Source organism: Oryzias latipes, chromosome 2 (assembly GCF_053564925.1).
Source record: "Oryzias latipes strain Hd-rR chromosome 2, Olatipes_Hd-rR_3.1".
In the NCBI taxonomy this organism is placed as follows: domain Eukaryota; kingdom Metazoa; phylum Chordata; class Actinopteri; order Beloniformes; family Adrianichthyidae; genus Oryzias; species Oryzias latipes.
Window position 1 is genome coordinate 7,403,730 of NC_136238.1, and position 16,358 is coordinate 7,420,087.

The 16,358-nt window shown below is 41.2% G+C and overlaps 1 protein-coding gene across 3 annotated transcripts in view; it reads right to left on the minus strand.

Annotated features, from left to right (window-relative positions):
• Positions 1-1,849: 1,849 nt before the first annotated feature.
• Positions 1,850-16,358, minus strand: part of LOC101161615 (sodium- and chloride-dependent GABA transporter 2) — a 46,309-nt gene continuing 31,800 nt past the window's right edge. For all 3 annotated transcript variants that reach the window (XM_023965870.2, XM_023965864.2, XM_023965865.2), the window contains exons 8-16: positions 13,535-13,669; positions 13,322-13,425; positions 13,026-13,150; positions 11,558-11,670; positions 7,588-7,725; positions 7,410-7,512; positions 6,034-6,134; positions 4,862-5,032; positions 1,850-4,777 (exon numbers count right to left, since the gene is read on the minus strand). In XM_023965870.2, the coding sequence (XP_023821638.1) occupies positions 4,631-4,777; positions 4,862-5,032; positions 6,034-6,134; positions 7,410-7,512; positions 7,588-7,725; positions 11,558-11,670; positions 13,026-13,150; positions 13,322-13,425; positions 13,535-13,669 (1,137 nt within the window). In that variant the 3' untranslated portion in view covers positions 1,850-4,630. The remainder of the gene's footprint in view (positions 4,778-4,861; positions 5,033-6,033; positions 6,135-7,409; positions 7,513-7,587; positions 7,726-11,557; positions 11,671-13,025; positions 13,151-13,321; positions 13,426-13,534; positions 13,670-16,358) is intronic.

A 16,358-nucleotide genomic window follows, 5' to 3' on the forward strand; every position in this document is an offset into this window, starting at 1 on the left:
CCCCGTCATCCAAAAAACACACACAAACACACACACGCACAGGACCAAAAACAACTAGCGTGTGTGAACGGCGCGTGGCAAGCCACGTGCTCCAAAGGAGAGCGGCCCACTTCCTGCACGAGGAGAGGGAATCCAATACGGCTAATTGATGAGCCGTTTATGTAACCGCCATGATCCCCCCCCTCCCCCCCAAGCACACATCTTCAACATGGATGTTAAAATAAAAGCTTCACACAGAAAACTAATTAAAAGCAGAAGACGGAGTGGAAGGCTTCTTTTCCTCCGTATCCCTTCGTGGAACCCAGGTGTGTTCTGAGCATCCGTTGCCATGGTGATGGGCTCCTGTGAGACCGATCTCCTTAGTCACAAGTAGACTTGTTGTTTTACTCACCTGAATTCAAAGCAGCAACTATTTCCTCCACAATTTGGGCATGAGGGAAAGTTGGTGCCTCATCCAGAGTTCATACTTTTCATTTTATGTACAATATTTAGAATACAACTAAACCATCGAATCCCATTTTAAAATGAAACTGAAGTCAGGTGCGGTTCAATTAATTATTTGAAAAAAATCTGTTCCAACTCCCTCCAATGTAACACAGTTCAGCTGCACAGCAGAAAAAGAAAATATTTAAAAGTGTGGTTGCAGAGACGTTTTGCACCTTTTTGCTGCAGTGTTTACATTCGTTTGACTACTGTAACACAATTCCAGCAAATTCTGAAGTTAAGAAAAGCAGCTCTGTGCTGATATGCAACACTTTACAGTAGCCTGTAACATCCTTCATTATAAACGTGTTTAAAAAAGGACGTTTTCGACCTTGAAGCTGGAGATAGTTTCCCCTAAAAGTGAAAAAAATGAACCTGACAGTTGGAGGCTCTCAGGAAATCTCATTTCTCCAACAGAACACATTCTGTTTGGAAAATATGATAGTAAAATCTCTTTGAGATATTAATAATAACATTACATTTATGTTGTACATTTTCTTTTGTTGAAAGGATTTGAAAATCTGAGCGCTAAATGTAGCTTTTAGGTTTGAAGCTTTTATTTTGAAATCTCTCTGTCAAATCGCAATGTAGAGAAGATGGAAATGGTGGAAAATTGTAACATTGACGTCACCTCAGTAATTAGAAAGAAATAATTGGTTGTTAAAAATAAAAGACTATTCATATTTCTAAATAGCTTTGAAAAAGGGGGCCAAGTAAGGATATTTATGTTTTTATTGTTTATTAAATGCACATTTCTTTGGTTCTACATTCCATGTTTTTAATGTATTTTATTTTGAAAAATTATGAAGGGAAAAAAAGTGCAGGTAATCTCAGTCGACATCTTTTTGCTCCCTTTCCGTCCATGTTGTTTTGTTCTGCATTTAAGGATCTAAATAAATAAACAAACAAAGCTGGTTTATTTACTCCTGAAGTGGCTTAATAAGCCCAGATCACCAGTCTTCCACCGCCGTGCTTTCACAAATAACTTGAGTCACAGTGCACTGTATGGTCAAATGTAACTCATCTGTTGCGTTTGATACTTGATTTTTTACTTTTAATGTACATTTTTTACATATTTGAAAACAAACTTCCAATAAATTATCAACCCCAAACCTTTTTTCATTTACCCAATCACAGACTAAAAAAGTTTGGGAACCCTCTCTGGCTGCAAATAACAGACAAAACTGCTAAATAAATCCACCAACTTTCTGCTTCCAGCTTCACTTTGGATCTAAATTCTTCACGGAAAAGTTAAATTCTCTGTTTTATTCATGACATTTTTGTCAATCAGAGGATTTGTAAGCGTTAACCTTTAGATATGAGTTTTCTTCAGAGCGAGGAGTGACAAGTACCATAAAAAATGGAGTTATCATTCAGTTTTTTTTAATGTACACATGCACACAAATGTAAACATAAGAAGAATCCCATTAGAAAACATGAGGCACGTGATTAAACCTGTAAACAGAGATGATGGTAAGTCGATTTCAGACACTTGAACACATCACACTCGCCCCAGAAATGTTTCCCATGGGCCGGGGCTTCTGCAGGATCCCGGCGTACAGTACTTCCTGTCCTAGACATACAGCATAGCGAGCTAACGCTAATCTGATTTAATAATCTGGAATCTGCAAAGACGCAGAGGAAAGAAAAAAAAACGTGGTGTGGGGGAAAAACTCAACAAGAAAAGTGAATTTTTAAGAGTTTTCTGACAATTCCAAATCAGGAAGTCACAGAAAGAAGTTGATAAAAACACATTTGATGATGACTTTCTTCGTAATTGCACACAATAGTTTGTTTTTCGGCAACAACATTCAAAAAAATAAACATTTAAATGTCTTTGAAGGAAAAAATTGTGATTTTCCTAATGAAAAAAAAAAGGCAACGCATGATTGATGCAGATCAGTTTGTGAACTTGAGCTAATGTTTCCTTCGGAATTGTTTCAGCTCCGTTTTCCAGAAGTATTTTTCATAAAACTATTGTTTTAATCCTCTAAACTGTGTCATATTCCAAATAAATTTTATTTAATCCTGAAGAACCCAAGAAAAAATGTCTTCGGGGCTTTAAAAGTGCGTTTAACGGATTGTGCTGAATTTGCTCAATTTGGGTGGTAGCCACTTCCAAAGAAAAAAAGCCACGCCCCCTCCCCTCTCACCCCCCCCCCCTTGATCCGCCCTCACTGGCTGAGGGGCAGCTACACGTGCCTTTCTCTCCCCCTCTCCTCTGTCACCCTGGTCAAAGCTGCACAAGACAAATTCATTAAAAAAACACTTTTTGTATTAATGGAAGCTTTTCTGTTGTTTTATCTCCATAGCAACCATTGCATTTTTTGGTCCTCTGGTGGTAACGAACAGGTCTATGTCATTTTTAGAAGAATCGACAAAAGTAAACTTTCGGATTTCCTTGGCAACGGCGTTTTTTGGTTAACCACGCCCACATTCCTCATATGTGCATATCGTATGTTGTATTGTTTTGTTCGGCTTGAGCTAGGGATTCATGTATTACATTTTGTCAATATTCCGGTAAACAATGTCCAAGGAACAGGGAACGGCACTTTTGCGAGCTCGCCACGCGGACGCCGCTCAAACTCTGTTTCCAACTTTTTTCCCCCTGGTATCTTCTCAAAGATGCTGAGGCGATACATTGAAATCCCCAGGAGGGGTTGAAATTTGTAGAAGCTACTAAAGAGGATTTCATTTATTTATTTTTTCAATTCAGGGTGGAGCCTCTTCAGGAGGTCAAAGTTCAACTAAACTTCGGTTGTGGTTGTAGACTTAACCTGGCAACACGTGCGTGAAATTTCATGAAGTTTTTCTTAACATTAAAATACTTCACACTTTGCCACAAAACAGCCGCCAAGCCGTAGGTCCTGTGTCCATCCCATAATAATTTCAAAACCTTCTTTGGATATGAAAATAGATTTTGAGCTCCCATACGAGATTTGGTGTCATAGTTTTTTGAAATGTCAGAATTTCGTTTTATGAGTTTTTGGGGGAAATCTCTGCTCAAAGGCGCAGAAAGAAAGAAGAAAGAATCGTGTAAACAATCTGAATAAATAAAAGTCTAGAAAATAAAAAAGCGAAATTTGACTCTGTGGGTTCTCCAAGATTAAAAACTAAATTTTATCAGCTCATAAATATATTCTTGACAATTCTGAATATTTCCTAAAACATCCTCAGAGCTTAAAACATTTTTATATCATACTTTTGATTTTTTTTTTCGGGCTAAAAAAACTTTTCTATCAGGCAGCAGCAGCAATTTCAAATCTAACAGGAATTCTACACAGATTGTTAGCAAAAAAAAAACAACAAAAAAACTTTCTTTTCATAAACATACGGTGTAATAAAATCTATCAGGTTGTTATCTAAAAAAAAAGGTTGAAAGCTTTTCGTATTCTAACGCACAACTTTGTCTTTTGTTCGATCCATTCTGTGGTCCGGTTTTCCCTTAAATTGAATGCTGATGGTTTCGTAACATTTTCGTCAAAAACTAAAACCGATTTGTTGCAGAAATAGTTGGAAAACCTTTTGCCAGCGAGTTACCTAAACTGCAGGCGTTAAAACGTTTTCTTTCAAACCATTAGACCGACGTGACGCAGCCAAACCAAAGCTGATCTCTCCTTCTCTCTCAGAGAGAATACAGGGAGCCCAAAGCGGCGGTCGGAGCTGCTAGCAGGTAGCGGCCGACACGGCCACCGAACTGTCAAATAAATACCAAACCACGGGAGGAAAAGGCCGACGGGATCCAGAAGGTAAGCTGGTTGGAGCCAATGGGGGGGACGGAAGGTTCAGGAAAACCCCTTTGTTTCACGAGGCGGAGCACAACCTGGCGGTCTTTAAGCCCCGCCTCCACCAAGCCGGTTCCAGACGGCGTTGGATTGTGCAAAGCAAATGGAGGAATCGACGGAAAGCAGGCTAGATTAAATTCCAGATTAAAAGAGCCAGTTTGGAGAGACGGATACAGAAGTTATATGTTGGATGAGCGGGAAACCGACAGGTTCTACCATGTGGAACCAGCTAAGCAGTGAAGTAGCACCGGGTCACGTTGGTTGGAAAGAGGGGGGGGTGCTCCATCAGGGTCCAGCCCTGCTAACGGGGTCCAGCTTGTCCTGGTCGGGTGAGCAGCACACGGGGTGACGCCATGTCCTCCTCATGTCATCTGGTCCTGGATGAGTCCCGCCACCTTCTCCTTTGGCTTCTCGGTGAGGGGGAGCACGGGGCTGTAGGCCAGCACCGAGCTGTTCGGGGAGAGGTGGTGGAAGGACTTCTTCGTGGGGCTGCAGAGACGCTGGAAACGCTGGAAACCAGAACAAACCGGTCCGTTGATCCAACAGGGTTTGAGCGAAACCTGGACCGAGGCGTTGGTTGGCGGGTGGGTTACCTGCGACAGGTTTCCGGGCGTGGTGATCAGAGCGTAGATGGCCCAGATGGGGAGGAGGGAGACGGAAGAGAGGGTGAGGAGCCAGCCCAACGTGGAGGCCCAGAGCGGAGCGACCAGACCTTTGACGAGGCTCAGAGGAGACCAGCGCACCAAGGAGAAAATGAAGGTGGCCTTCAAAAAACAGAGGACAAAAGGACATTTCTGTTGGTAGGAGAGTTTGTACCACTTTATATAAAAGACAGCTTCAACCAAAAAAATTCTTTAGCAAAATTATGAAAAATTAGAAATTGAGTACGGTATTTGGTTTTCTTAGCTTGATTGTTTAAGACTGTGATGGTTTTGGACCTTAAACTGCGATCCAGGGTTTTCCAAAGTTGGACAAATAGGTGAAAGAAACAAGAAAACGGTTTGTAATTATAAATATTTGATGGTCAGCTGTCAATCAAAAGACCACACCTCCATGTTTGGAGGTCAAATTATGAACAAATGTACAGAAATGTGATGCTTAATGCATCCTCATAACAATTAAAAAAATAGTTTTGCTTAATTTTGACTATAAAGTTCGACGATTTCATTTAGTCTGCCCCTAGTGGTTATAGGGGAAATTGCAGCTGCCCCGAGTAGAATTAGCTTTTCATTTTAACTGGCTTCATTTTGGAAGTCAAATACATCTACATTTGGTCTATTTTATAATAATAAATATAATTTTACTTTATTTATCCCACAATGGGGAAATTCTTTCTCCGCATTTGACCCATCCCCTGGGGGAGAGCGGTGAGCTGCAGGCTAGCCGCGCTCGGGGGGCGACAGCTGGCTGGGGAGAGTCGGGATCGTTCCACGCACTGTTTGGTTGTTGGACGACCTGCTCTAAACTCTGAGCTAAACTGCCGCATTTCCAGTGGTTTTTAAATGACGATGATGCTGTTTTTAGCCAAAATCTAAAAACCCGTGTGGTTTTCTTGGACATAGTTTCTGCAGAGTGGCAGGACTTCATTAGAAATTCCCCTCTGAGTTGTGGGTACGAAGCATCCCCGTTCACACGCTCTTCAGCTAGTGTACAGCCCAAACCCCAACCTAATATTAGTGGTGCGACAAAAATAGCAGCCTATATTGGAGCTGTTTTAGGCTGTTTATAGGCAGACTAGGGTAGGTTGGAGGGGGCAGTTACTTACTGTGCACACAGCCGGGGTCAAATACTTCCAGCACAGTTTGAAAACAGGCAGCGGGGTGTAGCCCGTCATGTCTCGGATGTTGGAGCTGAAGCGCTCAGCTCCTGTGGGTAAAACAAACACAACAAGGGCTTTGGGTGTGACATCATAGTTTGGTGGTGACGTTAACGGCAGCAGAAGTCCCAAAAACGTCACGTTTACGCTTGAAAAATGTGAGAAAACCCAGAAACTTCTATTCTCTGATGCTTTTGTTTGTCGTTTCCTTCCAAATATGTCTACACAAAAACAGATTTACGGCCTTCGCTGCAGTTCAAAGGTGTTTTTGTCATTTCTCTAAGTGTATTGTCCACACACGCCCTCACTTCAACACCCGGTGACAGAGAGACTGAGACGGAGAGACGAAGGGGGCCCAAAGGTGGATTTAGGGCCCGGAGGAGGCAGACGGGGGGGTTGGGGGGGGGGGGGGGGGGTGGCCTAAAGCCAAGCGCCTCACAGCAGCAGGTCGCCGCAGACGCGTTCATATTAGGTCTGCCGGCTGGGAAAGGAGCGCAGACGGAGCAGAGGAGTCTGCCAGTCTGACAAGCTGTGGGAAACACCGAAAACAGCCCAGATCACTGAAAGACCAGGGAGGAACGGTAAAACGAGAAAAAAAAACGCAAAAAAAAAACACAGGTGTGATGCCGAAGGACACCTCTGTATGGACGTTTAAAACATACAAAGTACCTTTAACATTAAAAGGGCTAATTATTGCCTAAGGTTGAGGCTGCCAAATGAAGATCTGATGCTAAAAAAATAAGAAAATAACCAAATGAAAGGGAAAGATCAAAAATATTTTTAAATCAGGAGCAAAATTAGCAAAAAAAATGCATAAAAGTACTATAAAAGTAAAAGTCGAGGTGAGAACGTCTGAATAGTAACATATAGTTTCACACAAAGTCTAACACGACGAAAATACTGGGGAGGGTTTGAACACTTTTCCATTCACTTTCAACAGAAAAACAATAAGTGAGCAAAAGAAAATGACATTCCCAAAAACGTGCAGAATCAGGATCTCACGAAGACTGCAGGGTTCTAAAACTTTCCAGGTCTAAGGCAAGTTTTTCCAGCAACTTTTGTAACTACATATGAATCTGACAACACAGATTCAAAGACCCCGTCTGACAAAAACGGTGTCTTTAACATGTTTTTGATGAGGACGGAGGACATTTATAAAGACATTTAAGCTGAAAATTCAATTTCTGAGTATTTCTTTATTCAAATCGTTATGAATCAGCAACAGGAAGGGGGGCGGGGTTGCTCCGTGTCAACATGAAAAGAGATAATGGAGAGAAAAGAGGGAAGAAGGCAGGAGGGAAATCCGACACGGAGGGGTTTCGTACCGTACACCCAGCCGACAGCCAGAGACTGGAAGATGGAGAGCAGCAGCAGGCTGGCTCCACTGCAGGAAAAGTGGTCGTAGATCTGGAACACGTAGAGCCCCCCCTGCACAGAAAAGCTCATCAGACCCCCGTCTTTTCAAGACAGAACGAGCAGACGTGGGGGCGGAGAAGGACGCACCGGCGTGACCATGACCAGCCCCACCAGGAAGCAGACGATGCACACGAGCAGCAGCAGTAGCTCTCTGCGGCGGCCCCGCCGGATCAGGTGGGGGTACAGGTCCGTCACCGACGTCATCAGCGCCTCCAGACTCACAAACTGATGGGAAAGAGGGCGTGTCAGCTGGTTCGCGCCTCGTTCAAGAAAATGGCGTGGTTTAGGTTCTATACGGTACTGAACTGGTACTTGAAATGGTGCCGGTGCCTAAACAGTGCCAATCTGGTGATTCAAAAAATGAGTGAGGTAGCAGCGTGACAGGGTGGAGGAGAGCGCTTGAATGTCCCAAATTTGTTTTTCTTTCATTGTTTCTGGCAGTCTTAGCTGCAGGGCTGCATCTCCGTTTTCACACACGCTAAGGGAAACACGCTTAACCATCAGGTCGCTAAATTAGAATCTTATACTGTGAAGTACAGACAAACTTTCGCTCAATGTGCTTTCTGCATTTTGACGGAAGCTCCGCCCCCTCTCACAGCTACACCCATTCTTGTATGAGCTGGAAAGGAAAGATTAATAGCTAGAATTCAGCAAAACTGAATAGAATATAAATGATTGACATGTCTGAAACAAACCACTAAAACGAAAAACCGACATCCGTATTTTTATGTGGTACTGGCAATACCGTATATGCTGGTACTGGTAATACCATATACATCAGTACCGATCGGGAAGTACTATATACATTATTACCAGTAGTACCATATACGTTAGTACCAGTTGTACCATATGCGTTATTACCAATAGTACTGTAACAGTCAGTGTTGGTAGGGTAGTGTCATATATGTCAGTACCAGTAGTACCATATATGTTAGTACCAGTAGTACCATATATGTTAGTACCAGTAGTACCATATATGTTAGTACCAGTAGTACCATATATGTTAGTACCAGTAGTACCATATATGTTGGTACCAGTAGTACCATATACGTCAGTACCAGTAGTACCATACGTTTGTTCCAGTAGTACAATATACACTAGTACCAGTAGTACCATATACTTTATTACCAGTAGTACTGTAACAGTCAGTGTTGGTAGGGTAGTGTCATATATGTCAGTACCAGTAGTACCATATATGTTAGTACCAGTAGTACCATATACGTCAGTACCAGTAGTACCATATATGTTGGTACCAGTAGTACCATATATGTCAGTACCAGTAGTACCATACGTTTGTTCCAGTAGTACAATATACACTAGTACCAGTAGTACCATATACTTTATTACCAGTAGTACTGTAACAGTCAGTGTTGGTAGGGTAGTGTCATATATGTCAGTACCAGTAGTACCATATATGTTAGTACCAGTAGTACCATATACGTCAGTACCAGTAGTACCATATACGTCATTACCAGTAGTACCATATACGTCAGTACCAGTAGTACCATATACGTCATTACCAGTAGTACCATATACGTCAGTACCAGTAGTACCAAATATGTCAGTACCAGTAGTACCATATACGTCAGTACCAGTAGTACCATATACGTCATTACCAGTAGTACCATATACGTTAGTACCAGTAGTACCATATACATTAGTACCAGTAGTACCATATATGTCAGTACCAGTAGTACCATATACGTCAGTACCAGTAGTACCATATACGTCATTACCAGTAGTACCATATACGTTAGTACCAGTAGTACCATATACGTTAGTACCAGAATTACCAAATATGTCAGTACCAGTAGTACCATATACGTCAGTACTAGTAGTACCATATACATTAGTACCAGTAGTACCATATATGTCAGTACCAGTAGTACCATATACGTCAGTACCAGTAGTACCATATACGTCATTACCAGTAGTACCATATACGTTAGTACCAGTAGTACCATATATATCAGTACCAGTAGTACCATATATGTCAGTACTAGTAGTACCATATACGTTAGTACCAGTAGTACCATATATGTCAGTACCAGTAGTACCATATATGTTAGTACCAGTAGTACCATATACGTTAGTACCAGTAGTACCATATATGTCAGTACCAGTAGTACCATATATGTTAGTACCAGTAGTACTATATATGTTAGTACCAGTAGTACCATATATGTTAGTACCAGTAGTACCATATATGTCAGTACCAGTAGTACCATATATGTCAGTACCAGTAGTACCATATATGTTAGTACCAGTAGTACCATATATGTTAGTACCAGTAGTACCATATATGTTAGTACCAGTAGTACCATATATGTTGGTACCAGTAGTACCATATATGTCAGTACCAGTAGTACCATACGTTTGTTCCAGTAGTACAATATACACTAGTACCAGTAGTACCATATACTTTATTACCAGTAGTACTGTAACAGTCAGTGTTGGTAGGGTAGTGTCATATATGTCAGTACCAGTAGTACCATATATGTTAGTACCAGTAGTGCCTTATACGTTAGTACCAGTAGTACCATATATGTTAGTGCCAGTAGTATCATACATATTAGTACCATTAGTACCATATATGTCAGTACCAGTAGTACCAAATATGTCAGTACCAGTAGTACCATATACGTCAGTACCAGTAGTACCATATACGTCATTACCAGTAGTACCATATACGTTAGTACCAGTAGTACCATATACATTAATACCAGTAGTACCATATATGTCAGTACCAGTAGTACCATATACGTCAGTACCAGTAGTACCATATACGTCATTACCAGTAGTACCATATACGTTAGTACCAGTAGTACCATATACGTTAGTACCAGAATTACCAAATATGTCAGTACCAGTAGTACCATATACGTCAGTACTAGTAGTACCATATACATTAGTACCAGTAGTACCATATATGTCAGTACCAGTAGTACCATATACGTCAGTACCAGTAGTACCATATACGTCATTACCAGTAGTACCATATACGTTATTACCAGTAGTACCATATATATCAGTACCAGTAGTACCATATATGTCAGTACTAGTAGTACCATATACGTTAGTACCAGTATTACCATATATGTCAGTACCAGTAGTACCATATATGTTAGAACCAGTAGTACCATATACGTTAGTACCAGTAGTACCATATATGTCAGTACCAGTAGTACCATATATGTTAGTACCAGTAGTACCATATATGTTAGTACCAGTAGTACCATATATGTCAGTACCAGTAGTACCATATATGTCAGTACCAGTAGTACCGTATATGTTAGAACCAGTAGTACCATATACGTTAGTACCAGTAGTACCATATATGTCAGTACCAGTAGTACCATATATGTTAGTACCAGTAGTACCATATATGTTAGTACCAGTAGTACCATATATGTTAGTACCAGTAGTACCATATATGTCAGTACCAGTAGTACCATATATGTCAGTACCAGTAGTACCATATATGTCAGTACCAGTAGTACCATATATGTCAGTACCAGTAGTACCATATATGTTAGAACCAGTAGTACCATTTACGTTAGTACCAGTAGTACCATATATGTCAGTACCAGTAGTACCATATATGTTAGTACCAGTAGTACCATATATGTTAGTACCAGTAGTACCATATATGTTAGTACCAGTAGTACCATATATGTCAGTACCAGTAGTACCATATATGTCAGTACCAGTAGTACCATATATGTCAGTACCAGTAGTACCATATATGTCAGTACCAGTAGTACCGTATATGTTAGAACCAGTAGTACCATATACGTTAGTACTAGTAGTACCATATATGTTAGTACCAGTAGTACCATATATGTTAGTACCAGTAGTACCATATATGTTAGTACCAGTAGTACCATATATGTCAGTACCAGTAGTACCATATATGTCAGTACCAGTAGTACCATATATGTCAGTACCAGTAGTACCATATATGTCAGTACCAGTAGTACCATATATGTCAGTACCATCTTAGCACAGACCTTCAGTACCCATCCCCAGCCTCATGCGGTCTGTCGCCCCAGTCTACCTGAGTGTCCAGCCCCAGCATGATGATCATGAGAAAGAAGCAGACGGCCCACAGCTGGGGCAGGGGCATCATGGACACCGCTCTTGGGTATGCGATGAAGGCAAGACCGGGCCCTGTCCAGAGGGACAACAGTGATCATCACCCATCGGTTCACTGAACAAAACTGAGCAATCAGAAAACACAAACGAGTGGCACTTTAGCGCAGAACGCCCTCCGCAATGGTGGCGAAAGCACAAGAGTTCTTGATGCTCCAGACTGTCAGGTTTACACAGATCTCTGTAAGAGTGTCTTTGAAAAACTAACACTTTCAACATCTTTCACTTTACTTTTCACATCGGCTTTGCATCGGCATGCAAGAGTTAATGTTTTAGAAAGAATGTAAACGCCTTAAAGCATGTGTCAAAGTCAAGGCCCGGGGGCCAAAAGTGGCCCGCCACGTCATTTTATGTGGCCCACGAGAGCATCAAAGTTTTAAACTTCATAAAATATATTTTTTTAGTTGATTACATATTATTGATTTGTAGCTGCTGTTGTAATTATTCAATGTTTGCAGGTCTTGTGTGTGTTTGCAGAGAAATTGTCGTCATCAAACCATCAGTTGGATGCAAAGCTGTGTGCGGCATTTTTTTGTAAAATGTAACACGTGTAACACATGTTCTTTCTAGCTCAGTTTTGTGTTATTTTTCTTTATTCACTTGGACAGTTAAATCCTTCATTAATGGAGTTATGTGGGTTTTATTAAGTGGACAAAATGTAAAAGGATTAATGCTAGAGTAACAAGCAAACATATGTTTTCTATGCTACTGTAATTGTCACTTTAAAAAGTTATAATAAGTAAATAATGAGTTCTTTAACATCAAGGAGAAGTTATATTTCTTTTTCATTACATTTAGTTACATGTATAAGTTATATCTGGCCCTTTGAGGACAGCCACTATGGTGATGTCGCCCTCGGTGAAAATGAGTTTGACACCCCTGACATAAAGTGTTAGAGGTGGAGCTAACCCCTAGGAACCTCAGCCACCCAGAATTTCCCAGAGAATCATGGGATGAAGCTCAGAAATCTCTCATCCTCTAAATATTGTCTGTCCTTTAAATATATTTGTGCTTTGCAAATCAAAGTCATAAATGTTAATTTGAATATTTTTTCTGCAGGTTAGTTCCCCAAACTTCCAGCAAATGTAATTTCAGTTTTGGACTTTAAACAGAGGCTTCATTAACCAGTTGTAGCTTTGCTGGAAAGTATTTTAATTTGAGACCATAATCACTCTCTCCGGACATCGTGGCGTTCATACTGCAGTCTAGATTCGTCCTGCAAAGCGCATACTCCTTTTTATGTTGGAAAAGTTGCATTCTGGGACGCATGTTTCGGATTTTTTCCCAGAAACGTCAGTTATTTATTTATTAGTCATTAGACTTGTTTTCTTGACCTTGGAGCAAACGTTTCCACCCGGAGACGGCGGTCTCACCTGACTGAGCCACAGCGGCGATGTCCACGCCCTGTTCTTCAGCCATGAAGCCCAGAACTGCGAAGATGGCGAAGCCGGCCAGGAAACTGGTGGTGCTGTTGAGGAGGCACAGCAGGAAAGAGTCCCTGGAGACACAGAGATGCCTTATTAAGGGGCGGGTACATCAGACTAGTTGGTAACAGCGGTTTGTGTGTCAGTTTTAGTGCATCTCTCCATGCCTGCCAATCCTTCGGTGAGCTAGCATTCAACATTTCAGTGAGTGTTTTGTGTGTGGTCGGTGTGACAAAGAGCCTCACTTATAGCAGTCATTGTTGTATTTGTTGTAACTTCCAAGAGCTGTGAGACTTCCCAAGCCGATTCCATAACTGAAAAAGATCTGGGTACCTGCATCCATCCATACCTGCAGACAGACGGGGAAAGGTAGAGCTCCAGCTGTCTGCAGCAGAGCCTCCACAACAATTTGACGGGAAAGCAGTGAAAGAGCACAAGAACTGTATCCCGGAACGCACCTGGGGGTCTGCCAGGCGGGCGATGTCGGGTTTGAGGTAGTAGATGATGCCCTGGGTCGCTCCGGGGAGGGTGGCACCGCGCACCAGCAGCACAAACAGCATGACGTAAGGGAAGGTGGCAGTCAGGTACACCACCTGCAACAAGGGGAGCAGATTTCCTGACTCATGCTGGTATAAAAAAACAATATATGTTTCAATTAAAAAAAACTAAAAAGTACTCAAAGTCACCAAAAAGTATCCAAATTTGGAGGTCTGCGTTTTTCCTGGGCTGCATTTGTACGCTGTCCAGATGCAACGACTCCTTCAAATGCGGCCAACGAATACGGCCTTGTTTTTTTTAACCGATTTTAAGGATTGGTTCATGCTGTCCCGATCCCAACATGCATTGCAGCCTATCCTGGAGACTTTCTGACAACAATGGTGGAATGTGATGTGGGAGTTGGAAAAAATTACACTTCCAAGAAGAAAAGTTGGATCAAATAAGCCAGGAAAACTTTGAGCTCCATGCCTGGTTCACTACTCCTCTCTGTCCGGGACTTACAGTTGCTAGGCGACAGGACATTTGCCGATGTAACGGCTGGAATTATCTAAAGGCTTCTGGCCTACCCGCTCGATGAAGGACCTGGCCAACGTCGCCCGGGAAGGCCGCAGCCATTAAAGGACGCAGCCCTTGGATCTGGACACACTCTTAGTCATTGTTCTATCTATCCATTTTCTTAACCCGCTATGTCCCTCTCTGGGTCACGGGGTTTCTGGAGCCTGTCCCGGCTGCTGTTGGGCAAGGGTGGGGTCTGTCGCGAGGATGAGGTCGCCATTCTGTTGCAGGGAACACAATCACATGCACACCCAGAGACACTTTAGAGCAGGCCTTGGGGGCCCAAATCCAGGCATGGGGGAGCTCCTACATGTTTTCCAACCAACCTGCCATTGAATCTCTTTATTGGCTAAACACACCTTATCCAGGTAATCCCTCGAGGCCTGGTTTTGGACACTCCTGCTTTAGAGTGACTAATGAAGCGTGCTTTTGAACTGCGGGAGGAAGCTGGAGTGCCCGGAGAATACCCACACACTTACCACTGCGTCACCGTGCAGCCCTTAGTTATTGTTACAAACTTTAAAAATATTGAGGGATTTATTTTAAAATAGATAAGCATTCGGTTAATTCTCGTCCAGTGGTTAGCAAAGTGAATTTCTCTTGGAGTCGAACGGAAATATGGATATTTTATGTATTTATCTGAACAGCTTCACCTGTTTTTAAGGGTGGCTGAAGGTCAAATGGCTCCAAAGCTGCACTTACAGTAGGTCTGGGTTCCAGACTATTTTTATAATCACTGCGCCCTCTAGCTTTGCTGGTAATATTCATCCTCCATCGATTGAATATCAATGGGTTTGATCAAATTGACTAAAAAAAGCTGCGGTTTCTCTCAACAAAACAATCTTTAAATCAACATATTTCAAACTAATAAAAATATTAAGTTTATTTTCTGACGTCCATACTTTCATTTAATTTAATGAAAAGAGGCGGGTCATGTTACTATGGAAACCAGATGCTTACTATGGGGGAGGTGCAGGTTCTGTCCACTAGACTACAGAACATCATTTCATGCTTAAAAACACATTTAAAAATTAAAAAAACAACATTTGTAAACATGAATAAAGTATAATTTGTAACTTACTGTTTTTTGACCAGAGGAACATATTTTTGCAGCAAAAGTCTTCATGACTTTAATATTTAGGTCCAAATTCAGTGTTTATGTTGCCACACAGCAAAATTATCCAAATATTAAAACAACAAAACTTCTTATTTGGCAAAAAGGAACATGTTTTAGGAGCATCTCTGCTAAAAAACACAAACACACGCTGAACATGTGTTTAAGTAAAGCTCTGTATATGCATAAAAGAGATTCTGGTGCAAAGTATTCACCTTTCTGAGGACTTCAGCTTCAGCAGCAGGAAACGGAATTGCTTAAGGACGATGCTGAGTCGTTTCTTCAGAGAAAGCGTGACACAATGAGCCAGTAACAGTTCTGAAACACTTCCAGTGTGTAGAACAAAACCACATCCTTCATGAAACGTGGGGCTCTGTGATTTTTCTATGAACTCCCACAAAAAGTTTCGTTTGTGCTGCAGGTGGACTCTGCAGGACTCTGCAGCTTTCAGAAAACAAAAACAAGCAGCCCTGACGTCGATTTTTTTGAGAAATGGTTATCCTAAAGGGAACCTGTTTCGTTTCAAAAATACACTTGGACTGAATTCCTTTAAGCAGCAAAGATTCGTGTAATTAGTTGAATTGATGTGTTATTGGTAGAATGAGCAGAGAATACTGTCTTTCTTAAAAAAAAAAAAGAGAAGTAACTTTCTAATTTTAATAAGCATTACGAATTTCCCGATCAAGTTTTTCTGGCCCCGATCCGATTCCGAGTCATTTGATTCTAAGAATCTGCCAATACCGAGTTCCGATCTGATACTTTTGTCCCCCATTAAAAAAATAAACATATGGATGAAACCGGTCCAGGTTTTCCACTGTTTTTAATTTATTAACCTTCTTTATACAATGGTCCGGGTGAATACTCGATTCTGATTGGCTGCTGGGTGTACATTAAAAAGTGATAATTATAAGTGATAATTCATTGATTCATTTACTTTTGTTGTAGTTGTTGTTTTTCAATTTTAAATTGTTTTTTGTTCCTGAACAGTTGTTTGTTTTTGTTCTTGGTGTGAACTTCATTAGTTATTTCTGTATTTTGAAAAAATTTGTAATGTTTTTTTACAGTTTACATGTTTTGCAGACCGCATGTTTTTTACACTTTTGCAGCTGTATTTA